Below are 27,993 nucleotides of genomic sequence, written 5' to 3'. Positions count from 1 at the left end.
GTTTCTGCAGTCTTTAAAACTGAGCTTTAGCTGAAACTGATCAGAATGGAGGAATGGTTTTGGACAAATTTTGAAAAATTCGTAAGGAACTTGCAAGTACAAAGGGTCGGAGCAGTACAGGCACATCCAATTCCGTCTACATGTAGAAGGAAACACCAGGAAACTAGTTTAATTTCAGCTGATACACTCCGCTGACTCGATTCCAGCTTAGTACATCACCGAATAAATAGTCCCAGAAAAGTTGTCCCAATTAAAAGATCTACCTGGAATTCTACACAAACTGAAGCGGCCCACATTCAGATTCCACGAGTTGCAGGTCCCAGCACTGAGCCCTAATAGGGCCTGTACCTCCAATCCATTCTTGAAGGCCTGCTGCTCCCGGTGGCACCATAACCATACTGTAAAAGGTAAGGGAAAAAAATAAATAACCAGTATAAATTAAATACAGTCAGTAAAAACTTATGCGTGCTCATAGGCTTAAGGTGAAATGTTTGCTCACATCATCAAAATCCAGGCTCCCATAAAGCCTGCCGTAGTTTCGCATTGGACCGTACCCTCCATAGGCTTCAGCAGCATCCCTGTAACCACCACTAGGACCAGCATCATCAAGTGGCGTTGCCGAGTCTATAGCAACCTGCACAGAAATTCCAAATCAAAGTAGAATTTTAAATAAAATCTCAGCATCTACAGAATGTAATATATGCGTGTAATTATGAATATTTCTGAGACCACAGAGATCAAAAAAATAGCTCCCTTTTTCTTCAGCAAAAAAAACCCTAATATCACAAGTTACACATACTCCAAAAATGAATATTATGACTTTTTGGAGTGAATGTTAGTAAGTCCCAACTTTGCCATGTTATACCTACGCATCCTAGTCAATTCAAACCCTGTAACTTTTGAGGTCTCTACATGCACGATTCAGACAATTAGACCTACAATGATCCCCCACAGAGACCATCTTTTGGACATTGATACTTCCAAACTCTACGCACCAAACGTCACATCACTAAGTCTCAAGATTTCATAACACATCAGCAACATACAAAATCTGCCTTTGTTTACAGTTTTAAATCATTCCCTCATTCACCTGAGAAACCTCCTCAACTGTGATCCTGTACAGTCTCCAGTTTTTCATTACCTTCCCCTTAAAAGCACATGAATCTTAAACATTATTTACCTATCTTTAAAAGTACTTCAAAAAATCTCAAGCAAAATGCGATAATCATGCAACTAATGAAGTACATCTATAGCTACCTAAGACCACTCTATTTTGATTGAAAACATCCCTGTTAGCTCGCTCACTTCAAATGAATTGAACTGGAATTGATTTTTATATGACCTTATTATCATACATATACCACCAGCGCTGCCTCCATCCTGAATAATGTTAATTTTATAATGTTGATTTTAAATTTTAGATTTAGACCGTGATTCTCAAAAGGCATTACTCCATAACTTTTAGATATCAAGCATACCGATCAACTAACATTATAAAATCCAATAGCATTAAACAAGGACACAAGTTTAGGCCCCTAATGGTAAAGATGATCTTGCTCCTATAGATACTTTTCCGATATGCCTACTGGCATGTAGGATACCAGAAAATAACCTTTTTCCCTCAGCACCTACCTAGCGCTTCAAATGGATTAAACTAGCCCAAATTTAAATAATAACTGATATAACAATGACTCAACAAGACAAAACCAACATGCGAACAGTTCTGACATGCCGACTGGTTATAGCTTTAGATCAGTCATGACACGAATCTGGATTTTTATTTATTTATTTTCCCTCTGGTCGCAGCTCTTTCTGCTCTAACTGTGCCAGCACCAAATTTTATTAGCATCCCGAATTTTCATTAAGAAGTTAAAATTAGACCTATAATGATCAAGAGCAAATGCGAAAATCGGAATAAATTTCTATCAGGAAACATGAACCTCATTTTATTTCACGGACTACCTGTCATTGGTACATATGTTATCCTTCTCCTATAGGCATCTTTATTTAGTAAAATATCTAAAAAAACTCAGATTGTTCCTACTCTTTTGAATATATTCAACTTCTGTTGTTAAGAGACTTGATTGCATGTCTTGCACTAAACTGATTGACCAGATTTGCATATCTTTTGTTTTTATTTTCTATGGTATATTTAATCTCTATGATGGTGTTTTACCGTTCCTGTTGACTATTCAATCCCATGATTACAAACAATTGGTTTCATTTCTAGGCTTCTTACATATACTTCAAGCAAAAAAAGAGCAAGATAATTTAAGCATAACAAGTACGGATCACGGTGTAACTTATAATATGCTTTGGGTTTTCAATGCCTTGGAGTACCCAAAAAAAACATCCATTACCCTATCTCATACCTCATGTCCAAGAATTTCATGAGTTCTACGAGATACACGATCTGCAACACCATCCTCAGCAAAAGTCACAAAACCAAAGCCCCTATGTCCAGTTCTTTTAGGATCCTGGTCAAAATGATGCAACCATTATCAGGATTAGGCATCTTGAATAGCTTAAGATGAAACATACTGAAACAAATAATTTTACCTTTGGGACATAGACATCTAAGATACGGCCAAATCTGCTGAAGTATTGCCGCAGATCATCAGCACTTGCCTCCTGTGGAAGTCTGCCAACAAATATCTTTCTGCCCATTCCACGAGGAGGTCCAAAATACCCTCCTTAACCACAAACAGCAGAAGCAAATTAATTTTGCATTTGTATTTCTAATGTGTACTGTGAATATGTACTGTCAAAATTGTAATGCTTACTTCCGTAAACTGAAGCAGGGTGGTCATACAGTGTAGGAGCACCTAGAGCAGCATACCGAGTAGCCGCTGTAATATAAGCATTGTATGCACCATAGCCACCCTGTGCTACTCTGCTCGGGTACCTCATATCTTCATCCTAAATCCATACGATAGTCAAACTTAGTTACAAGTCTTACAGGCACCAAATGTAAAAGTATGAGGTGCATGCATAACTTAATAGCAAGTAGAAATGAACAGTCTCAAACATCCAACATGCAGAGTTTTTCCTTTGCAACTGAAAGAATTGGATAAGTTCTAATAAGAATAGAAGTATAGGCACAGAGAGTTGCCTTTGGAGTTGCTCGGTCAACAACTATAGTAGAACCACCAAGTTCATGAGCTTCTGCCATTATGGCATCAACAGAATCTGTTCAAGTGAAAAAGAAATATAAAAATCAGTTTAAAAGCAAACTGAAGCAAAACAGAAGAGGTAACTGATGAATAAAGGATACTTGAATGAGCCAACGAGAAATCAGATTGGAACTTTAAGAAAAATATACCAAATTGATCACATAAAAATGTAAGAGAGATGCAATCGATATGATGATTGCTGATGTTAGTGATTGAAATCTTGTGCACATATGTATCTGACAAATACCAACCATAGAATCCTATACAACAGGGTCACCAGGTTACAGTATGAACATGCAGCTTCATGTGCATGCGCACGTGTGTGTCTGTGTGTGAGAGAGAGAGAGAGCAGATCCAATTATTTGCTTCATATCTTACTAGACTATTACAAATTGTTTGATTGTTAAATATATTCTACAAGTTCTTTAATATCAGGGATTAGATAATATTAATAGCAATCACAAAAGCATATATGTTACCAGTTCTTCACTAGAAGATTTAAATACAAGTCCCCCCCCCAAAAAAAAAAAAAACCTGAAAATAAATCTAGAGAGAGAGGACAAAAATTCTAGCAGCAAAATCACATCAAATGCTAAGGATCGATATTTAACCTAATTGACCATTCGTGCACTTTCAAAAATGACTCACTGAATTGCAATCTACTAAGAATTCATATCCAAAGAGCAGATAACATCTCAACTTCACTATATTCTATTAAACCAAGAGATTTCAAGTATGCCACAATGATCAAGAAAACAGAATTACAGAATAACCTAATTCATCAATACTAACTTTAACCTCTCTTTCAGAAGGCAGCTACATAGTTTTCATGAACAATGGCAATGCCTCCGTTTCTTTAAACACATTTTTCCAGTGCCCAAAAAAAATTGATCAACGATGTATTCCATTATTCCTTCCACAGAAAAACCAAATAAATCTTCTACCTTTCAAAAATACCACCTTTAAATAGCAACCTAACAAAGAGCTATCAATGTTATTGAGGGCTTGTTTGGTTGACCGGATAGGTTGTTGGACAGATAAGATCGAAAGAAGATCAAGGAGAGTTTAGGAAGAAAAGGCATAGGGGTAGGAAGAGCAATGTGCGATCGGAAGTCTTCTGGAGCGCACAATCTGAGAAAATAGGGATCATGCATTCCACCTAAAAGGTGGTTTACATAGTCCAAATTTTCCTAGATTATGTGCTCCACAAATCTGCCAAACATCCAATTTCTTCTACATCATGAATAATTTACTCGTTTTAAACCACTTCACATACTTTATCCGAGTATAGTGGATGCGGCCATCCAAACAGGCCCTAAATGATGGTGTTAAGGGGGTTCCCAAGCAGTACCAAGGATGCTCACACTTTGGAGTGGGCTGGATGAAAGACCCTACTGCATGGGAGGCGAGTCTGCAGAAAGGCAGGATTGGGCCCATGCCATGCTGGGGAAGGCCCCCTTGAATTCTGATGCAGCCCTATCTACCAAAAAGAAGCAGTTGCTAGTATCTTGTACATGATAACTTTGCCTGTGGTCAGTCATCTGTAAAACATTTTGTGTTCTAGTTTGCAAGCAATAAAAGATGAAATCAGTTGGGTCAAACAAGTTCAAATTCTTCTTAAAAAACCAAATCTTTGCTGGTTGGGAGCAATAAAGAAGGACAGTTTCAAGCTTAATAATACACACTCCAAAAGACCAAATCCACCTACCAAAGTCCTTATTATCCATAACCATCAAGCCTAATCTCAACCATTTGGGGTCAGCTCCATCAAAGTCCTTGCTACAAACAAATATACCAAGGCAACGTCACAGTAAGTCACCCAGCCTCCAAGACTGATAAACTTCTAATGAAATTTTCCACAATGTATCACTTATTTTGGAACCCTTTCAATGCAATCATTTAGCTGACATTCCAAACAGATATTCAATAAAAATAGACTTGGGATTCAATTACCACCCAAGACTAAAGACATATTGAGAGGTTTTTCCCCCAGCATATATTTTAACAAGGCAAAGACTCCAAGCCTAACCATTTCGATGCATTCTTAGACTTCAATTTCTGCCTACCAAAAATTAGCCAGTAGCCATCTCACAATACCCTCATATGTCAACCATACTTGCCTAGCAATACCACACACTAAATGCCATCACCTTCTTCAATCGAAGAAAACCCAAATTTTTTGGGCAACACCTCCCAACTTATAATTTAAAATTTCCGAGTTATCACCCCATCATCCAAGAAAAATGCTTTCCATGAGGTTTAATTAATACCTATCTTTACAGGGTGCCAATTATAGACATATTCAAAGGGTAACAGGAGAAGAGTTGCCTTAAGCAACATTAACCTCCCAATCCCTACCTACCAACCAAACAGTGTAATATTCCGAAAACTCCTGAACCCAACTCTACCTTCTCAAACCACTTGCAGATAGTTTATTGAAAACAGTTTAGCAAAAAAAAGGTGATCTAATTGGTCATTTTCTTATAAACAAAAAATTAATCTCATGAGAAATGCGCAAGTTGAGAACTAGAGATATTGATCCACCAATATAATGCCTCAGTTTGCTAATTTCATCAATGAAATGTAAAAGAGGAAAAACGGTAGAAGCAAGGATCATATGATATCAGGATGGGAAATGAAGGATGTTTATACCTGCACTACCAAAAGTGATAAATCCAATTCCACGATGCCCTTTTGAGACTTGATCCTGCATATAATTATCGAATAGAACTTGATCTAGTCATGCCAACAGGTTTAACATAGGATTAAACAAAGCTATACAACTAATTCAAGTGATACGAGATAAATCCATTATCATGAAATTTTTATCTCCAACCACGAGCAACATGCACAGCTAACTCTATTTCATTTGATTATTAGTCTTTACACAAACGCATGAAGTTTTGAAGTTATCACATGCACTCATATGGCATGAATATCCAAGGCATTTGTATTCATGTCCGGTGCGCACAAGGTTAATGAGTCCACACCCCCTCTAACAAGTCTCCTGTATATCCAATATTCTATTAAAGTGCCTTATCTTTGTGGGTGAAAATGATGTCATGTAGGTGTTGGATAACCTAGACTAGCCCTTGATCTGAAGACTTCTGTAAATCTAGCAGTGGACTATAGTCAGTTCTGTATTCCGTAGCATATGGTGGATCCAAGTTATGGCTCATCTGATATTTTGACCTTTATGGTGGACTTCATCCAAGTTACCATGTCACATTTAACCACTCAAGAGTGTATGTCGGAAGCAACATATTTTAGGAGATCATTCATCAGCCCTATAGAGTTGTTATCTTATAATAAGCAAAGAAAGATCAAGATAACCTACAAGAAATATATTATCCCTAGACAATACCCTTATAGGGCTATCAATGTCCTAAGCTCAGTTCGAGGCCTATTAGGTTTAGGCCATATCAGGCCAGCCCAAGGCATCATGCAAACCTTGTAAGCATGGACATGTTCCAAGTTTTGACCTAACACATGTCCAATCAAATACCAAACGTACGCACACGAGATCTAAGAATATGCTATACATATGTTGAAGAGGCAGGAAAAGTTTTAAAGGAGTAGATCAGTAGATGCAACATGAGTTCAGGTTTCAAATCAGGTTATGTTCAGATCAGGCCTAAAGCTACGAAGCCCGTACTTCGATCAGAAATTAAAATTTAGACCCCATTATGGTTTGCATTAAGCATAGTAGTTGTGCTCAAAGAGGCCCAACAATGCCAATCCCACGAACAACCCCACCTTAAAGTAGCTATTCTATTCCTTAGAATCTTTCCAGTTGCACATCAATTATCAGTTTCGGGACATGGGTAAATGGAAAATTGAAAATGTATACATACTCTTCAACTGGCATTTCAACAGGGCCAACAAGCTGAAACTTTATTCTTGAAATTTTATATCTTGAATCCCTAGTCCTCTAACAATGTTTTGGCAAACGTACAATGCCAGAGCGATGTTTTATCATCAAATGTTACCTGGGTTCAATCACTACTTTCTTCATTTCAGTTAGAACTTTAAAGTTTTTAAGTGGCCCCTAAAAATAGCTGATGACTCGAAACATTTAACTACATTACAGATCAACTCATATAGCTTGATGATTGAAAGCACATACTCCTTTTTTACATCGATCTTTATTTATCTTATAATTCTGACATGGTAAGTTCCATCAAGCCAGACAACTTGAGGCTAGAGCAGTCCAGCCTGTTTCAATGGCCAAGCAATCCAGGTTGAACTGTTTCCGGGCTCAAGCTCAGGTTATTGGAGCAAATAGAAACACTAGTGGGATTTTGTGATTATCAGTTTAGTAAGGCAATCTAGTCTGGGTACTAAAATGTCCCCTAGAATCTTACCGTCATCGTCAAGATATTATGCAACTACCCAAGGACTGACAGGACGAGGCACCATCCCAAGTATCAAGATAGGACCGTCCCACCATTGTCCTAGCATCCCGATCAGCACGTCTTAGAGACATCCCATCTCCCAAATGTCGAGACATAGCAGGACAACGGCATGTCCCATTCCATAGGAAAACTGGGACAGCCCCCTCATGAGATTTAAAACCTTTCAACAACCAATGGAATGATTTGTCAACCATAAGACAAATCAGGAATCAAATCTAATGTTAAATCCCAAGAAATAAGTAGTCTCAACAAATAGCAGAAATTTAAAGCTAGATTGAAAAGGCATTCATCTTGACGAATTCACAAGCTTTTCTGGCAGTCATTCTGTTAGTTTATGGCCTGAGCTATTTCCATTCAATGTTGTTGTGAGAATTAATCAAACAAAGAAACAAATAACTAACACATCCTCTCACTCGCACATATGTTCTAAGGCACACTATCACCTTTGGCATGTAGAGATCTGTAATATCTCCAAAAGCTTCAAAATAGCTGCAAAAGACACCAATGACCAAATAAAGTTCTTTATAGCAGTGAAAGTACAATATCAAATAACTGTTACCCAACAAAGCAATGTACCCACAATAGGCAAGGAAACAATTACCTTCGAAACATTGATTCGGTGACAGAATGAGGGATCCTGGCTACAAATATCCGAGTAGCTTTCTTCGCTGGTGCCCTCATTTCTTCCTAAAAAAAGAAAAATATGCAAATAGACATTTATAAACTGTTTCAGAAAGATACAAAAGTACAATCTTAGTTGACCCAGCAATTTTCTAGAACACTGTTCAAGAGACTTCATAAAAATTGATAAGCTGAAATTAAATGGCAAAGGAATGCAAAACTTGGTTAACTAAGCTACCTTTGGTGTTGCTATCTTCACCTCAAGGGTTCGGTTTCCAAGAACATGCTCACTTTCAAGTGCAGTCTGGATAAGAGCATGTAAGAAAGATCAAAAAACTTTAAAGCAAGTAATAAACATACATAAATTCAAAGATTGTAGCAAGTATATATTATTGGTTTGAGGGTTGAAAAAAGGACCTGCAAATTTTGGATTCAGAGCAAATATCATAACAACCATCTTACATCATGTCAGTCACCATGTAACAATGATAACTATATGCAAAGTTCATTTAGAAGTTTATTCAAAGATTGCTCTTGATTAAGTAGCAATGAAAAAGGATGCACGACTTAAGGGGGTCAAAACCAATAGGATTATTTTTTATATAACTTGCATAACATGTATTTTCAGCAAGACCGATTATTTTAGCAAAACTTAAGGTGCCAAACCAGGGTCATTGAAGCAAAACGTTTCAAAGTACCTGCTAAATTGTAACAGGGGGCCAAGTGCCAAATTGTACTTCCAAAACCCCACCACTATGTAAATTTGGCTATGGTCTGGAGAGACTGAAGTAATAATTGGGAAATAGATAGTTTAAGCAGGCCCCTTTTATCCAATCTTAGCCTGACTAGATCTAATCAAACCCAAATCGACCAATCTTGTTCCAATACAACAGCCGATCCTAAATGACCAAAATTTAGCAAATCCAAGTTTGCCAAGATAGACCAGACTTCTGCATCGTAACACTTTAAAATAAAAACCCAATTCTTTAGATAGTCACCTGAAATGGAAAACAATAAAACAGTCTATGGAACTGCCGTTTGTCAGACTAAACTTATGCCACTTCATCGACATACCATACAAATAAATCCTGACAAAGGCATACTATAAAAATGTTCCTTCAGCAGCCTTAAGCTATTAAAGTAATAAACTGTTTCAATCAACAGTGTAACTCCACCAATATTTCCAATCACGAGATAATGAACAATCTGTTCCTTGCAACTACTGACTTAGTCAAATAAAAGAAGGCTTGCTACTGTGAGGTCAGACAATTAAGTTTGTAGTAGGCATAAACATCTAATCCAAGAGATGTGTTGCAATTGATCAACTAAATTCATATAAATCATTTAATGGTACATGTAAACTAGTGAAAGATGGGCCAAATCAGAAGTTGCCTTCAATTTTCAGACTTTCAATTTACATCTGAACTGCAACAACTCAATTGTGAGATGATGCAAAATGTGCTTCCTGCAACCAGTAGTCTATGTGAATATTTAAAAGCTTGTTGACAAAAGGTCATCCACTATGTTGGCAGATACAACAAAAATCTAATCTTGGAAACCTACCACATGTGTAAAGTTAATCGACAAAATTATGACCATGTACCATTAACGAGGTAGGAGTAATGAAAATGGTCTCTTTTAATAAATCCCATAAAATAGGCTCACAGTTCACAATAGATAACAAGTGCCCAGCTGACAAAATTCCAAAGTGTAGCAAAACCATGCATACTTACAGACATAAAACCTCAGATAGCTCTGCAAAGTTTTTATGACTGAAGATGGGTTAGGGTTCTTTCTGAAGTGTTTTTCTCTTATTGTTCTTTTGTTTTTTTTCCAGAACATTCCATAGAAAGGTGGGGATGGGCTGCAACAGAGAGGGTTAATTCAGCATCCATGGTCCCTCTCACTTGAAGTGGAGAAGAGGAATGATTGGCAAAAGAAAGATTTTTTTCATATTTAAAAATTTTGCTTTTAAAAAATGTAGGTCTTTACGATATTCTTTATACAAATAAATTTCGAATGCTGTTTGCAGAAGCAGACTTCTGTATAACTAAATCTACCTTCATCTCCATGTTTAGGCAAGCTGCCAAAGACTTCTGGCTTAACCACTGAGATGGTAACAGTTAGCCACGAAATTCTGTGCAGTCTATTTGTGAAGTTTCCTTGACAACAGAGCTCAACAGAAGATCTCATCTTGATAGAAGGATTGGTGTCATTGCTTGGCTTATTATTTTGAATTCCCCTTCCAATGCATGGTTGCCCCAATTCTTAGACAAGCAACTCCATGAGCTTGAAAATCACATGTTCATTGTTTTCATGTGAGTATTGCCTGGAATTACAATGATCATATGTACAACCACTAATGCACACTACCAATGCTGATTTACAATCATATTTTTGATTGAAAACAAAATCTTTCAAGTACTTATAGAATAAAACCTAGTCTATGTTCTTATATATTTCTTGTTTTCATTTTTTTGGATTTTTATTATTTTTATCTAAAGTGATGCTAAAGTGCCAAAAAGCCAACCAAAAGAATACTTTATCAATGTGGTCAAATTCAAAATCATGATTGTAATTTTGAAGTTGCCTAAAACAATTGTCATTGAGAAATGAAATTTGGTTAAGGAGGATGTAAGCAGTGTTGAACATATAAATATTTTTCTTGTTATATTTTCCTCATATTACCACACTGGATTATCTTGAGAAAGCCTTAATGTGGTAAATCCGCCTTCTGGATGCAAGTTCTCATCAATCTAAAAGGAAAAGATGGATAAGACAAAGGTAAGGTCAAAGAAGTTGAAGGAAACAGGTCCATTAATGCAATTTGTCTAATCCATCATCCCATTATGGTGATCATCTTCTCAGTGATTTTGGCAAGTCATGAAATTTGGTTGTGCCTTCTTATGATGAAAATGTATCAAATCCCAATATGGTTGTCATGGAATTCATTGCAGAACATTCAGATCCATGTTAAAAGCAGTCTAACTGGAGTTTCACATGCAACATTCATTGATATAAGGTGCTATGAGAGTAGAATTGCAAGGCGACGCACCAATAATAATGGAAGCAGGAAGGAAGATAAGCAAAAAATCAAGAATTCACAAAAAAAGAAAAAGAACACGAGCGAGTCATGAAGTCAAAAAAATAAGCATCACTAGATGGTCAATGAGTAACCAATATAAGCAAACGCTTTTAGAAGGCAAAAGTCATAAGAAACCCCAAAAAATGAATATTTTGTGGTTCGTCATGACATATAAGCATATATATATATATATATATATATATATAAAACTTGAGAGCCCATAATTCCTTCAAGTGCTCTCTCTCCAAAGCAATCCAAGATATGTGCTAGCTTGATTCCTTGATTGAACCAGTCTCATACTCCAAATAAAAGCAATAATATTGTTATACTGGTGCCTCACTTGCAACCCAACAAACCATTAAAGAAGTGAAAGGAGATTGGTCCATTAATGCTGTCTGTTAGTCCATTTCCCATTACGGTAATAATCTTCTTGACTCTTTGCTATGGTGCTTGGTTTATCCTTTATTTCCACCAAATCTGACTATGACTATCATGGAATTCATTGAAAGACATCCAGATATATGCTAGGAGATTCAGATGTGATATTAATTGATACAACCTGCTACAAGAGCAGGGTTGCAAGATGATGGACCAATATAACTGGTAGCTAAAAGAAAGAAGTGCAAAATAATGAATCCAATAGGGTGGAACGCTAAACCCACCATGCAAAAAAAAATCATAAATAATACATAATTCTATTTCCATATACAGACTCACTACTACATAACCAAGGATAAGTATGACCACAAGAGAACATAAATTACTCCCTTTGAAATTAGTCATATTAAACCTGAGTTTTCTCAACACAAAGGGGGGAGGTGGAAGAGAACTCCAATATTTCAATGACAACACCATAATTAGTCTAGAGCATTTCTCAAACTGCATCTAACTTTCAAATGCCTAAACAACCAAAATAGTAAAACCCTGCAATCTGGTCATGAGGCTCAAAACAAGAGTCAACTAGATGATCAACAAGAACCAAATATGTTTTTCTTCCTATAAGGCAAAAGTCATAAGAAACCCTATATTCATCACAGGCCATAGGCATTTACATATACAATCTAAGAAGCCCTAATTTATTCAAGCAGTCACTCTCCCAAGGGTTTCAACATAGATGCTATCTTGGTGCCCAGATTGAGTCAATATTAATATTCCAAGTGCAAGTGAAAACACTTCTATGCTAGCATGTGACTTGCAACGCAACATATGTTTTGACTTTCTTATAGGCTGAGTGAAAATAGTAAAGTGATAAAATGGAACTAATGTAATTCAATTGAGTGGCATGAATGACAATTAATCCAACAGAACTATCTGTTATTAATTCATATATTACATAACAAAATAGTTCTTTGACTAGATCATAAAAGCTCCAAAATAGGGAATGTTGACTCCTTCAACCTTCATAATTGGTAAAGAATGGTGCATTATAAGAAACATGACACCAATTTTATACGCGTTACCAATTATGGACAAGTTGTCACTTGTTTATAAAGTGTTCTATTGTGAACAAGTTTTCATAATCCAGAATCCACAGATACAAGAAACGTACTTGGAATTGCGCAGGGGTTTTTCCTCTGATAATATTATATAGAAATTTAATATGTGTTATCAATTATAGATATCATGACGGCCATCATTCATAAAGTTGTTAGATAAGTAGAAAGTAATCGCTTGTTTATTAGATGTTTTGCTCTCACTAAGTAAATCTATCATAATCATGCATCTACAAATAGAAGAAAAAGAACCTACAGAGGTTCCACATGGATTTTTTTCCCTAATAAAAAGATCAGATAATAACATTAAGCAGATATCATGTATAACCATTGATGTAAATATATAACAAAAAATTGACAACTTCCACGGAGAAAGAAGCAATACGAAGAAGATATCTAAATAAAGAGTTCCTAAAAGTACATGTTACAGGTTAAATATCACGGGCATAAATCTTCAAAAAGAAATTAAAACAAGGTATAATCACCTTTGCATCCTCTGTTGATGAGAAAGTTACATAACCAAACCCGCGAGAACGACCAGTGAAACGTTCCTATTATTCACAGAGTTAATTAAAATAAGAAATGTGATTTAAAAATGTGTTTGTAGGCTAGCATATTAAGTAAACAATCAACCTCCATAACGCATGTACATGAGAGACATGAAAACCAGTCCATCATGAAAGACAACTTGAGGTCTGAAAAATGTAACGGTTAAGTGATTCTCTTTCCCCTTGGGGCAATTCTAAAGCAAAACGATCGAAAATGCAATCTAGAAGATTTTTGCACATTTAAATCAAAGAATTTCAAGAGGTTGACATCTTAATCCATTTTTTCTGTCTTTTAATCAATTAGTGATCTTCTTCTTTACCCATAATTCATGAAATCATGTTCCTAAGTATCAACATGTCAAGATAACAACAACGATGATAACAATGTTGATGATAAACCTTGTATCTACCATCTTCGATATATGCCTATTCTAGTTTTTCTCGCTTCTGCAATTTTTGTTAGCCTAACCAAGTACAGCAATAGACCAAATGATGAACAAAATTACAGATTGGCTTCGGTACTCTTTTTTACTTAGGCACTTTTGGAAAAAAAAAACATCCTCACTGTCCAACTAAAGAGAAGCAAATGTGATTTGCTTGTTAGCTGGTTCAGCCAGTTACCCATTTTAGGAGAGAAAGATAGAGATAGTGATAGAGATGCTGAGGAGATAGGTTCCTCGAACAGAGAAGAGAAACAAGAGAAAGAAAAAAGAGATTGAAATAAAGGCATATGCATCGAAGCAAAGAAGAGAAGAGCACACAGGGTGTCGGTGGTGGAAAGTTTTGGGTTAGTGTCTGCAGAAAGAAAAAGAAAAAAATCCTAACCCGTTGGAACTCTTTCAATAAGATTATGTCAAACAACAACAAGAAGAGAAAAAGAAGACTGTTGGATTAGATTTCAAATTTGAATCCTATACAAATAAGGAGAAACTTGTGATTCCTGTAATAAATGAGGGCCCATATTGGAGGGGGTATACCAACTGGTTCTTACTTTTGGTTGCAGCGCTTGAACCAAAACTCAAGAATGACTTAAATAAGAGAAAAATAGAGGGCACCAAAGCAAGATCAACAAAATCTAATGGAAACTTATTATAATCCCATCAGCCAAAATCATTTTGTTATTTGGTTTTCCTAGGTATTTGCAGTCCAGCAACCTGTTACTCGTTGAATAGATGCAAAGAGCTAAAGGCAAGTTAGATGCAAAGCAGACCATTCAACTACCTTAACAATGCCAGAAAACATTTTTCAAAATATCATTCTTTCCTTCCCACTTAATATTAACCAATACAATTATAAAAATTTACATTCCGCAACAAACAGGTTTTTACCCCTTATTTACCAGAAGAAAAAGAACATAACTGCATTATAATCTTTCTCACTAAGAGCACAAAGAAGATTCCAACTTATTCAAAACGCTGGTGCTCACTCCAATATCTTTAACTAGAACATCAGTACTTATTTGATAATATTCAAAAAAAGTCATATTTCGAGTCTTGAGTGGTGTTATCCCTCAAGATTTCGACTCCACCAAGGATTCGCGGAGTAAAACGGGCATATTTTCATTCCAAGGCTGACAAAGTTAAGACAACAGGAAACAGCACTAAAAGGGGATAAACAGTTAAATATTGTGAAAAATCCAACTTGGAGCAAGTAAATTTTTCTATAAAAGGGAAAAAGAAAAGAGAGGAAAGGGAGAATAAAGAACAAGAAATGGATTCCTGCCATCCTTCGAGCTATTAAAAAAAGATCCAATAAAAAAGAAAATAAAAGAAAAATAATGCGAACAGTACCAGCAAAAATAGCGCTTCAAGCTAACAGGAAAAAAAATCAAACCCTAGCATTTAGATCAATAGTATCATATTAAACTGAGATGAATCAAAATTTTGTGCCATTAGAACAAAAGTTTCAACCTTCATCACAATGCAATCATCTAAAGGCCCGAACTTGCTCATGTACTGCCTCAATCCTTCCGTATCCACATCCCAAGGGATTCCAAGAACCTTAAAAACACCACCAAAACGATTCAACCAACTATAAAATCAAGAAAATAACCCGAGAAAGAACACAAAGACAGAAAGATTCGGTACTAACCACGAGCTTGGCCGCCATAATCCTCGAGAGCCGAAATCTGGAAGAGAAACAAACTCTCGATCTCTCTCTCTCTTTCTCCAAAACCAAAAGGAAATCACTCTCTCCTCCCTTCCTTCCTCCCCGAACCTCTCTCTCAATCAAGAAGGTAATCGATCTCAATCACCCTCTATCTCTCGTTCTCTTTCTCTCCCGCACTCTCTCAGTCTCTCACTCTCCTGCATAGGACCACACAATTCGTTTATGCCGCTAAAAGGGTAGGGTTTCTTTTCTTTCTCCTCCTGGGTTCGCGACCGAAGGCGGAGAAGAAGAGAAAGGGGAAGAAGAAATTGGGCATAGGGATCGCGCGCTCGCAAACGCTCTTACCTCCTCCTCGCAGCTCAGATCGATCGCTCCCTCGCTATCGCTCTCGCTCTCTTCCTCTTCTCGATCTCGGGCCTCTGACGTTCGCCGGTGGTGGCCGTGGCGCCGCTCGCTCGCTCGCTGCTTCTCTTCTTGGTTTTGTCTGGGTTCCTCTCGTTGGATGAGGGTTTTATTTGGGGTAGCGGGTAGGGCGGAGAGGAGAAGGCGTTAGGGAATCGTCGATCCGACCAGTGATCAGTTTAGAGCATCCTAACCGTCCATTTTGATGATGCATTACATCTATATCTTGTGGTCCATCGTGGAGATCACCATCAGACCACCAATGGGCCTTGATCATAGAGATATTTGTTTTTGGTCTCTCCAATCCATTGGAAGCCTGAACTGTAATCCGGATTATCTTTATGGCATTTAGGCTTGCACACAAATTGTACAAAAAAAATCAAAACTACAGCCTTTCCCCAAGCCATGCATATGATATAGTGTTCAAATTTTAAGAATATTTGTTCACCATATGAAAATCTCCAGAGTCTCCTACCTAGCCATTGGCACCAGATTTTACCGGTCTTCGACTAATTCAATTAAACACAATTTATGAGGTAGGGACACATAAACCTAACTTTAAATTTTCTACTAGATTTCTATATCTTGGAGCATTAGAAATCATGCACCATTGCTATTTTTATATTAAGTATAATATGACTAATGCTATAGGGCTCTCATGTAATGTACATGAATACTTTTCTTGTCGCTCGCACCATGATAAGAGGAGATTAGTGCAGCTCAAAGGATTGGCCGCCAAACATGGAGAGTTGATTGATTTTGGAATTGCTAAACCAGCTAATGAACTTTTCATGCGCACATATTGAGCGTGTTGAAGCATTTTTTGTGTGTAATATATAATTAATTTATAAGCAAGTGTTTAAAAGTTCTCATTAATTGTTTCTTTTTCCGTGAGGATCTTTTTACTTGTGTGTGTTGACTCATTTTTTTCTCTGTCTAGGTATTGTCGTTTCTTTTTCTTTTCTTCAATGAAAATGAGTCATAATTATGGCATAATCTTACTACTATCGCAAAGTGACAATAACTATCACTTTTTAGATAGCTTTCAAAAGCTTAAAAAAATGAACCAAGAAAACCTCCAATTTGGTGCTTTTGGGTGAAAGCCTTACTCAAGATGCAACGCAAAGCTATTTTTTTAGGCAGAAGTTTCTCCAAGAGACTCAGGTTTGAGTATCGACAGTAGAGTTTTTTTAAAAAATATTTAAGATGTATCTAATTATCGTATCCACTTAAATTGGTGTCTTTCTATTATCATAATCATTTAATTAAGGACTTTAAGTTTAACCTTATGATGATGAGTAGGGCTACTCCCTCATTATTAAAAGTTGAAAAACCACAAGAATAAATGAGCAAAGAATAGAGTTAAACATTGAATAACCTCAAAATGGATGTTTTGCATGGTCATACTACACCTTTTTTATGAGTTATTGACTTATTCTTAATATACATTGAGAAATGTCAGTGAATATTTATGTTGCTATCATAATTTTGGGTGCATGAACAAATTGGCATTTTGAGTAAACTAACTCAAACATTTATATTGCTATTATAATCAAGAACTACCTAGTTTGTTATTAGGATTTTCTTTGTCGCTTATTAATCTCCCCAAAAATATATTAAAATATAAAAATAATTTATAACCTAACTATTTTATAATTATGGTTTTTGCTAGCACAATACCATATAATATAGCAATCTTATATTGTGTTATAATATAATAATATAATATTTTTATTATCATAATATCATAAAAATGTTATTATATTTTATAATAAATATAGAAAATTTACTTACTATATTATTTAGATTAAAATAATAAAATAAATAACTTACAAAGTAAGAGTTTGTGATAGGGCAAACAATTAGATGATTGAAAGTACCATCCAACATTCTTTATTATCATTTTTGGTAATAAAAGTATTTTCTCAATTTGGTTACCAAATAGGGCTAAAGTTCTATAGCATTTCAAAAAATATAGTTACCAAAACAATAAATAGCTTTATATTAAAAACTTTATGGACAAAAGTTTTTGCTTCTAAAAACTCTTCAAACAAAAGCTCTACCATCTGTATTAATGCCAAACGGGTCTATGAGCATTACTTTCCAATTATCTTACCACATGTGATTTTCTAGAGGTGCTTCTGGAAGTGCCTTGATTTATTCATGCATTTCAAGCTAAACCACCTACAAATGCTATAACTTACCCATCTCTCTTTGTATGAACTCCAGTCAATGTTTGCATGGGATCAAGCAAAACCATACTAACATTTGAGAACTTTTATACAGCATTCCTCAACTTTTCCTTTACCGGAGACATGTTTGCTGTTGATTCTACTTTTACAAAAAGTCACTTGTAAAAATCAATTCATTTAAGTTTTCGAAATAAAAATTACTTTTTGATATATTTAATATTTAGTAAAAAGGTATTTTAAAGTACTTTGCATATCTAGATTTACCATATTTAAAAGATAAAAGCAATCTCAACAAAAGAAGCTGAGGCTAGATTTTTCCCATCTTCCAAAAGCACTTTCTACTTCCTATAGAAGCACTTTTCAGATAGCATTACCAAACACAAACTTTTTTCCAATATTACATTTTTTAAGCATCAAACAACCTTTATTTTTGGATAAGTCAATGGCCTAACTTCATTTTTTTGTCACTATACCTATTTCTTTTGAGAAAGGCATGTCAGGGTTCCACCTGCTTGGCTGAGGAAAATGAAGTTACAAGGAGAAGAGTACGGAACTGCCAAATGTCACTCAGTTAAGAGGAAAGGTAGGAGGGAAGACAATTAAGGAGGACATGGTGATGAAGCTTCTTAGCAGGAGGTGAGCCGAACTAGTGAAGAGTGTGATATCCTGCACCTTAAACTTCTAAACACCAGAATATAAACCTTTTCAACAGATGCATGACAGAATGGAATGGTACTCTAATAATCAGTTAAATATGGTACATAGGCAGGCTTTCAGCAAAATAATATTTAGAAGCAGCAACTGAACAAGTGACATGCTGCCAGTTCAAAGTTCTAGTCTAGAGGGTCATGAGAACAAGGATGTCAGCAGCATTTACCAATACAACACAAGAATGTCATGAGCATATCCCCCGCCGTTCACATTTACAGATGAAACTTTATTTTCAAAATGCTGATGGTTTATAAAAGTTGGTCCAATTTTCCCAGGCAGCCACATGAGACAAACAAATAGAAGGATGATACCTTGTATATCTCATATACTGGCTTACATTCTAAAGACACCATACTTGGTTTCCTCTGGAACATGCTTCATGGAAGCTGAAAGACACAGGCCTAGAACTTTCCTAGTGTCCGCAGGATCTATGATTCCATCATCCCAGAGTCTTGCTGTGGAGTAGTAAGGGCTTCCTTCTATCTCATAAGCTTCCACAACTCTGCTTTTAAATTTTTCTTCTTCCTCCTTTGTCCACTGCATTAACATCACAAGATCTGTGCATGTTATGGATTAATCTTATGCTGAATCAAAGAGAAAGATACTTGGTGGAAAAAACTAGGTGTATAGGTGCAATTCTATTGCAGCCACTACACTACATTGTCAACTGATTCAGTCCATGCAGAACTCAGAAGAGAGAAGCAACACACGACTTGTCTCAGGGCACTGTATAATTTTGGCAAACCAACATGACATGCACTCTTTTGTCATGGATTGAAGCAATTTTTGCAATTAGTTGCAATATGATGGTTCGTTATATTGAGATATGAAAGTTACATTAGTACCTCAATTCCTTGCCTTTTCTTGTTGCTTCTTTCAATTTGGGCGAGTACACCAGCAGCCTGTAAAGGTAAAGAAGAGTAAAATGAGAGACATGAAGGCCATAACCAAAACAAGACTTCATTCTGCTACCACAACTTAGATAAAGGAATGACTGAAAAGCTTTAGTTTATAAAATCACGTCAGGTCGCTGACCCCTCAAAATTTGGTCAAGGAGCTGTCATTTTGCCGAGTCATCTAACACAGGAAAATAATAAGAAATGGATGAATGTGATGTTAATCAACAAACTTTGGTCAATGAGCTGTCATTTTGCCAAGTCATCTAACACAGGAAAATTATAAGAAATGGATGAATGTGATGTTAATCAAGTCTTATAGCTATAACATTGATTGAGCATATGCACTTTCCTGCCTATAAGTTGAGCTTTACAAGCCACCTGAAAGGAGGCAACATACTCCAAAGTTTTACACCTACTCAATAAATGGGTCTCTATATCATGCTAAATGGAATAACAGTGCTACCTGTATGCCACCCATCACAGATATTTTGGCAGTAGGCCAGAGAAACAAGAAATTGGGACTGTATGCACGCCCGCACATTCCATAATTTCCAGCACCAAAACTTCCACCAACAATTAGAGTTATTTTTGGAACCTGCAGAATGTTTCAATAAGATGAACTATCTGATTAACATGATTCACTGGGATCACAAAACAGTGATACAGGAATAAAAAAATGGAGTTCCTATGAGATGACCAAAGGCGGATTATGACTTCATATGACAGGTGATGACCAACCATTTTCCAAATATGACTTGGTGATACAAGTGTGATATTGTAAAGGAAGCCAAATATGATACACATTTGCCAACATAAATGAAACTCAAAATTTTTATACTCAAACTCTACTCAAGATGGAACAATGGCTTAAAGCCAAGTTGTTGAAAAACAGGGTTCGGAATATTAGCATCAAACCAGGTAATAATCACTGTTGATACCAAGACTTAGTGCATTTTAGGAAATGCACCGATGTTAAATAGTAGACTTTTCCACACAAATATTAGCAAATCCTGTCAGTTCCAGACTCCAGTTCTTCACATATGTAGTAATTAGTAATGGTACTCTTACTACCTATGCACTTGGAACCAAGAACAAAAAGGTGTCCTCTAATGATGGAAGTCTTAGGTTCATTTACACAAGTGGACCCTTTTCTTAAAAATTCTGTGGTTGCCGATTGGTTCTACTAGATAGTGGCTGAAACCTTCACAGTTATTGAATCCATTTTACCTGTTCAAGCTATCCTTACCAAATGTCATTTTTAACAATGTTTTATAAACAGCAATTTAGACAATGACAAGAATGTTGCCATGGAGAACAGTAAGCAATGAACAAGAACAAGATAGGAGGATAGATTTAATGGCTACTCTGTCAAGTAACATGAATCTAACAACAAGACAATCTCTAGAATCCAACTGTCAAAAAGCTGATTACTGTATATTTTAACAGAGGTGGTTGATATTTCTACAAGCCCTCCCCTTTGAATTAGACAAGCATGGTCATATTAATAAATATGGAGTCTGTGGAAAGGTAAATAAAGCTTTCTGGAGAAAAGTTTAAAATAGAAGAAGATAAAAGCATGACCTTTGCACAGGAAACTGCCATCACCATTTTTGCTCCAGCTTTGGCAATACCAGTTGCCTCAGATTTTGACCCAACCTATACAGCAAAGCAGATTTTCAATAGTAAATGCATTCATAAATTCCATCACCAATAGAACTTTGCACAAACTTTAAGCATCGGAAATCTCATTTAAATGTCCAAAATCCAGCATTTGCTTATTTCCGGCAGAACTTGCTGCAAACATTAACATGAACCTTCAGAGCCTTAACAAATCAAGTTCAGCACAATTCATTCATGCGAGGCCATTTATAAGAAGACTTTTTACCAGTTAATACAGATGAAACTTAAGAGAAACAAATTGGGAAAGTGGGGACTGGCAGTAAGTGTAACCCGCAAAAGAAATATATAGCCAAGAAAGATTCAATAATCTGATTGTAAAGTTTCTCTCTCAAAATAAAAAAAAAAAATCTGATCTTAAATTATGTGCACAAACAGGGCGGCCTAAAGCGTTAAAGGGAATCTGGAAGATAACTTCATTGAGAAAAGATGGTCGGTCTAAGAATTAGCGAATAAAAAAACATTTTTCCTAAAATTCTATACGAAACAGTAACCAATTTTCTTCCTAAATAGCAGAAATATGGGAAGAAAAGCATCATCACAAATTCCTCAAAATGGTTATGTCCTTGTCTGAATTACTTGGCTGGACAATTGTTGAGAAGCATCAAGTATGGCTTTAAACTATAAATCAACAAACAAGTAACAAAATCCTAAAGTCTATCTTCGGACGTGAACTTAACAAATGGGTACCACTAACAAATTGATAAGTGAGTCATCTAGTATATTATACGACATAAATGCATGGAATAAGCTCAATGCCAAAACTGTACCATAAATCCAGTGATGTTCTGAAGAAAGATCAAAGGAATGTTACGTTGTGCACACAACTCAATGAAGTGAGACCCTTTCAAAGCAGATTCAGTAAATAATATGCCATTGTTTCCTATTATTCCAACTGGTTGTCCATGAATCCTTGCAAAACCTGTTACAAGTGTCTATACATATACAAAGTCAAGTCAACATTCCCATATTTGCAGAGTTAAAACCAGAAATGCAATGAACGCAATCTAAACTTCAAAAAATTAAAGGATCTTACAGTGCCATATAACTTTTTAAATTCATCAAATTCACTACCATCTACAATATGAGCAATTACAGATCGAATGTCGAAGGGCTGCTTCTGATCACTTGGTGCAATCGAACGAAGATCCTTGACATCATATAATGGTTCTTCGTAATTAGAAGAAAAACTTGTTGAACTAACTGCCCCTTTCCCGGCCATGTATAAGTTCTTAATGACATTTCTCCCAATCGCCAGACCATGAAGTTCATCTATATCAAGTTGTATTTTACATCGATAATCAGGAATATAGAAAAAAATGATTGTTTGTATCTTGTCAAAAACAAAGGAAAGACTGAAAGAAAAGAACAGGAGTGAAACAAAATAAGAGATGACAGAGGTGATGGTAAAGAAAAAAAGGCCTTCTTTTAAAGTAAGTCAGTACTGCACAATAAGTGGAATATAACATGTTTAAAGCCAATATGAGTTTTTGGTATAGCAGGAAAAGTAAGAAACTTGAGCCTGAAAGAAATGACTCAAATGCCATAAATCATCATCCAAACTAAAACCATTTTAACCATCCTATCCAGTGCAATAATTGGTGCAAGTATTTCTCAGAGTTTGCAACTGAACAAATCTGTGGTGTTGGAAACAAGATATGTGTATAGCTACACAGAACACTTAATCTCATAAATAATAACCAATATGAACCAATATAGTTGTATACATCGCAAGTCATATATTACAATTTAAAGCATATGTTGTGGAAAGGGAACAAAGTGAAGAGTCGGTATGGTCAATGTCTATGAGGCATATTACATGCCCATTGAAGGGCAAGGGAAAAGATGTGTCAAAAGGATTCCTGCTATAATAATGTTGCAGTTGTCATAATGTATTAATTTTGTAAGTCTAACCATTAGTTACAGATCAACAACTATGGAATTTGTTATCTCTGAAAATTTAGATAGGTTAAAGTAACAAAATAAACTCAAACCATTTGATATAATTGCCAATATTTGAAAACACCCCTTTTCCTCCTCTAGATGATGTTCACCATCAATAATCGAGTTTAATTGATTGTTGGGATAGGGTTTGACTGTTATGATAATAATGAGAAGTATTTGAACCATCTTATGGGATTTGTGATACTTGGAAACGCCCACTGTCCTTCCCTGGATACTTTCTACCATAGACATATCAAAAATTAGTCAAGTAGCTTCAACTTTAGAGCAACCCAACTTTAAATATGGGATAAATTGATGATTCTAAATGATTTTTGATGGTAAAAAGACTACCTTAACCGTAATCATGCTTTTGAGTCCCACAAGGGAGTCTCTCATATCTCTGCAAACCATTACTGTGTTTTAGTTACTGCTTTAGTTATAACCAAGATATGATAAATGAAGAAGATAACTTAGGCAGGATTCAGATTTGCCAAGAATCTGGAACTTCTAAAGGCAACATTATAATTACTATTCATGTATTAAACATGCTGTCATGTTCAAAAACAAAAGAATGCAATATGCCTGAAAGATTCAAGTGAAACGATAGCTTCTTAGCAAAATCCAGGATGCTGTTAGGCATACAGCCTATTATAAATTGCATCGTGATTGATTCGAAACAACCTAGCATACACAGATTCATAACAGAATTTGCGGCAAAAGATGGTGAGGGTGTAGCAGTTGATCAAAAATAAAAGAGATACCTTCTGCAAAGTGATCTGAAACTCCTGATATCTTACAATGCATGGATGCCCCTCCCAAATCCTCAGCAGAGACCTCTTCTCCTGTAGCAGCCTATCAAAATTGCTCCTCATAATCAACCTAGAGTTTGAAAGAAATATAGTTCTTGGAGTTTCATCACAAAAAAAAGGGAAAAAATTGATATGCCACTGCAAGCAGCAGCATGCAGAAGAACTGACATTGACACTGACCTTCACAAGGGGAGGACCAGCTAGAAATATTGTACCATTTCCTTTGACCATAATGCTTTCATCAGCCATTGCAGGTATATAAGCACCCCCGGCGGTACAAGAGCCTAAAACCAGCGCAATCTGAGGAATACCCTCAGCAGACATTTTCGCTTGGTTGTAAAATATTCTACCAAAATTATCACGATCAGGAAAGACTTCAGCCTGTCTTGGAAGATTAGCACCTCCACTGTCAACAAGATATATGCACGGCAACTTGCACTCAGCAGCAACTTCTTGTGCCCTCAGATGTTTCTTGACAGTGATAGGATAATATGTGCCCCCCTTTACAGTGGGGTCATTAGCCACAAACATACACAGACGCCCATGTACAGGCCCTATTCCAGTTATAATCCCTCCGGACGGTAATGGTTCCTCATAAAGGTTGTAACCTGCAAGCTTCGGTGACATATAATTCCATTAGAAGAAGAAACAAGTTAAGGCATGCACACAATAGACACAAACAGTGATATTCAAGCAGATAAAACATTTATTACTACTGAAGCCTGTTATGAAATTTATTTTGAGGATTATATAAGAAAATCTGATGGCATGCATAACATCGAACTCTGCATCTATGTGCCAATTAACAGATAGATAAATAAATTACATCCTTGATGTACTGGAATTTCATGTTAGAAAATATTGATTTATATATTCACCTTCTCTCTCTCTCTCTCTCTGAGGCAGGTGGTGAGAGGGGGATTCTAAGCTTTTACTTCATCTTGAGGCAGATGGTGAGAGGGGGATTCTAAGCTTTTACTTCATCTAATGCAAGTTTTCCTTTTCAAAGTCTGCATTAGTGGTCACGCCATATTGGAACACATTGTTATGTGGGCTAATCGGTATAGTCCTCTTGAATATCATATGGTCTTCTTCCTGTAACCTACTCAATTTTGAGTAGGTTTTTTTTCTGGAATACCACTTGTGTCCATGATGACACAGCAAGATAGGTGAACCTACAGCGAGAGGTGCTTATGCACATGCATGTCAATGTCTTGTCTAACAAATCAGACTTGCTTTCATCTTTTCTTATCTTATCTCATGAACGTCTTGCTTCCATTTGCTCTCATGTCAATATCTTATCTCATGAACATCTTATCTCATTGCAAATGTCTTGTCTGACAGATCAAGCCTTGCTTTCATCTTTTCTTATCTTATGCACATTATTTTCCTACACGCTTGATTATTGCAAGAACATGCAATCACAACATATTGTTCCTCCATTCTCTCTCTATCTCATGTTCATTGAGGCCTAGCGTAACTACTAAGTCACACTTGCTCTCCATCTATCACATATATGAGGGCAAATCAAGGGAGGATAGCTATATCTTGAAGAAGTGGCCCACGAACGTCTAACGGGGTGAATCTATCTCTAAAAGTGTGCCTTCAGACATGCTACAATCATTAACTATTCAGTAACATCTCTTTTATCTTTCAATGATTGTCTTTGTTGCCCTTCCCCTTGTGTATACATTATTCCCAGCATACGCTAAAATAACAAAAGGAAAAGTGCCACAGATTAAATTCTCCATGCCCCAATTTCAACATGGAGCTCCCCGCTCCAATTAATATCTAATGTCAAGGGCATGGCCATGCATAACAATTTATCAGGTCAAGCTGAAATTTACTAAAGAGCAAAATAATATTTTTGAAATTATAAAATAAGATGTTGGATGAATAAATGCAAATTAGAGCCTGTGATTGAAACATAGAAAGTCAATTTGAAGTTGCCCCTAGAAACTCATACAATACCACTTATAAAATAATAAAGAAATTTAAACTGTCATGCATGATACAACAAAGAACTTGTAAGATAAAAAATTGTCCAATTCATGGTGTTCGGAAGAAACGATTTCGAATAGTAATTCTTGAATCAGTACAACAAGACTCATCCACATGGATGTCATGGAAGTGAAGAATAGCAAGTGAAACAACTTAGACAAAAAGGAAAGGTATTATCAGGATATGATCTTTTGACAATTTAGACAGTGAACATCTCATTTTGAACTTAAATAGAGGTTTGCAGTGTATACAAAAAAGGGAAAATTTCAAATGAATCATAGCTAGAAACAATCCAAAGTTGAGAAATTCTAGATGCTCTTCTGCTCCTACATCAATTCCACCAGATAAAGTAGAAGAAAAAAATAATCAATGTACCCTAACCTGAGATAGTTCAAGAAATGAAGATCCGGGATCTATGATACGATCAATCCGCTCCCTCGGGAGGAGCTTGTTCCGACTTCTGTTCCTCCTCACAGCTTCCGGACCTCCACCATCAAGCACCTGGCAATAGAAGCATCAAAACAAACCCCAAGAATTCCAACCGCCCCAGATTCCAAAATCGAACAGAAGGAGAAAGAATTGGGGAGACCTTATGGATGTGGGAATGGAGTTGGGAGATGAGGTCCTGCACGGCGGCGGAGTTACGGGCGAAGGCATCGGAGCTCCGATTGATGCCGTCGGGAAGGACGGCGGCGGCGGAGCAAAAGGCCATGCTCTTCTGACGCTGTTGGAGTCCCCTCCATGATCGCCTGGCAAGAACCCGAAGCATGTCTCTCTCTTCTTACTTGGTGTCTGGAGATAACCAAAGCGTTTGGGAGCTTGGGTGGTTTCGTTTATTTCAGCACGCCGCGTTGGTTGGAACTAGAAATGCGTTAATCCGACTGTATGCGGATAAGAACGTAGGATAGCTGCTTCTCAGGAAAGTTTGGACATTCAGATATTAGACAAACAGTAATTTAAACAAATATATACAGATATGGACATTCAATAAATATATTTTTTAAATTCAATACACATATATCAGCCATCTTATAATTAGATTTAGGGACAAAATTATTCAGTGACATTCAATATCCTGGAAGAAATATTAATCCAATCTTTTCTTGCAAAATTAATATCTAAATTGATATTTCATGCAAAATTTACTTGTGATAATTCAAGTCTTCTTGATTAACTTGTTGATAGAGATAGTTTGAAAAACCTTTGATTAACCAATATATTGAAATTTTTTGTATCTTCTATTATTCTCGTATCCTCTCTGCTCGTATTAATTTGTCATATATGCTTGTACGATTTGGGTCCGGAGCTTTGTTTTTGGGCCTGGAGCTATAGAATTAGATTTGGTCATGTTAGGTTTAAAAAATTTGGGCTCAATTAACTTACGATACTGCAGCAACTGATTAGGTTGTTTGTTGGGCCTCTAAATGGACGTTACTTAGCCCACTAGCCCAATTAGAGGGTTCGATGTTGTACTTGTGAACTATGAGCTGCTATAAACCATGGCAAAAATGAGGAGTCGTGCTCAATGATAGAGCGAAGCTTCAAGAGAGAGATAGAAGGAAAGATGGGTGAGGGCTCAAGGCGGCAATATTAGGAGTAAGAAAAAGTAACCAGTTAAAATTCTTTCCATATAAAGTATTAATTTTGTTGGCCCGGTCAATGCCACATGTTTACATGTATAGCACATGTGGAGTTTTTCCATCTATATGAGAGTGTACGAGTAGCACTCCTCTATAATATGATTTTCCTTCCTCTGAGAGCAAGTTAAAATTGTGAGAGTTCCATTGGGTGAAAGTGGTTGGAATCTCATTAATTTGAGAGAGGTTAGAAATTTGATGAAGTATTAGTAGTATCCCACCGAGAGAGGAAATAATTGGAGAGCAATGATTTAAATCTTGTGTACCTATTAAAAAA

At 36.3% G+C, this 27,993-nt stretch overlaps 2 protein-coding genes across 3 annotated transcripts; both read right to left on the bottom strand.

Annotated features, from left to right (window-relative positions):
• Nucleotides 1-46: 46 nt before the first annotated feature.
• Nucleotides 47-15,967, bottom strand: LOC103701818 (DAZ-associated protein 1). Its single transcript, XM_008784007.4, has 14 exons — nucleotides 15,790-15,967; nucleotides 15,427-15,641; nucleotides 15,246-15,335; nucleotides 13,273-13,338; nucleotides 8,448-8,513; nucleotides 8,190-8,275; nucleotides 8,032-8,077; nucleotides 5,826-5,880; nucleotides 3,113-3,189; nucleotides 2,784-2,919; nucleotides 2,560-2,693; nucleotides 2,373-2,477; nucleotides 500-634; nucleotides 47-398 (listed from the first exon to the last, which is right to left on the bottom strand). Exons 2-14 carry the CDS (start codon nucleotides 15,442-15,444, stop codon nucleotides 333-335), a joined length of 1,080 nt encoding a protein of 359 aa, XP_008782229.1. The 5' UTR covers nucleotides 15,445-15,641; nucleotides 15,790-15,967; the 3' UTR covers nucleotides 47-332.
• Nucleotides 15,968-18,755: 2,788 nt separating this feature from the next.
• Nucleotides 18,756-26,940, bottom strand: LOC103701816 (methylcrotonoyl-CoA carboxylase beta chain, mitochondrial). Of its 2 annotated transcripts, none has more exons than XM_008784005.3 (10): nucleotides 26,669-26,940; nucleotides 26,461-26,580; nucleotides 24,259-24,693; nucleotides 24,031-24,121; nucleotides 22,362-22,597; nucleotides 22,096-22,260; nucleotides 21,230-21,304; nucleotides 20,112-20,243; nucleotides 19,595-19,651; nucleotides 18,756-19,306 (listed from the first exon to the last, which is right to left on the bottom strand). In XM_008784005.3, the coding sequence occupies exons 1-10, from the start codon at nucleotides 26,846-26,848 to the stop codon at nucleotides 19,298-19,300; spliced, it is 1,500 nt and encodes a 499-aa protein (XP_008782227.2). In that variant the 5' UTR covers nucleotides 26,849-26,940; the 3' UTR covers nucleotides 18,756-19,297. The 2 variants fall into 2 exon arrangements, with proteins under 2 accessions (XP_008782227.2, XP_008782224.2); XM_008784002.3 differs by having other exon boundaries at nucleotides 18,756-19,286; nucleotides 26,669-26,936.
• Between the last annotated feature and the right edge of the window lie 1,053 nt (nucleotides 26,941-27,993).

This window comes from Phoenix dactylifera, chromosome 9, assembly GCF_009389715.1.
Source record: "Phoenix dactylifera cultivar Barhee BC4 chromosome 9, palm_55x_up_171113_PBpolish2nd_filt_p, whole genome shotgun sequence".
NCBI classification, from domain to species: domain Eukaryota; kingdom Viridiplantae; phylum Streptophyta; class Magnoliopsida; order Arecales; family Arecaceae; genus Phoenix; species Phoenix dactylifera.
Note: the sequence above shows the minus strand (reverse complement) of the source record. Positions and strands in the feature narration are given on the sequence as shown.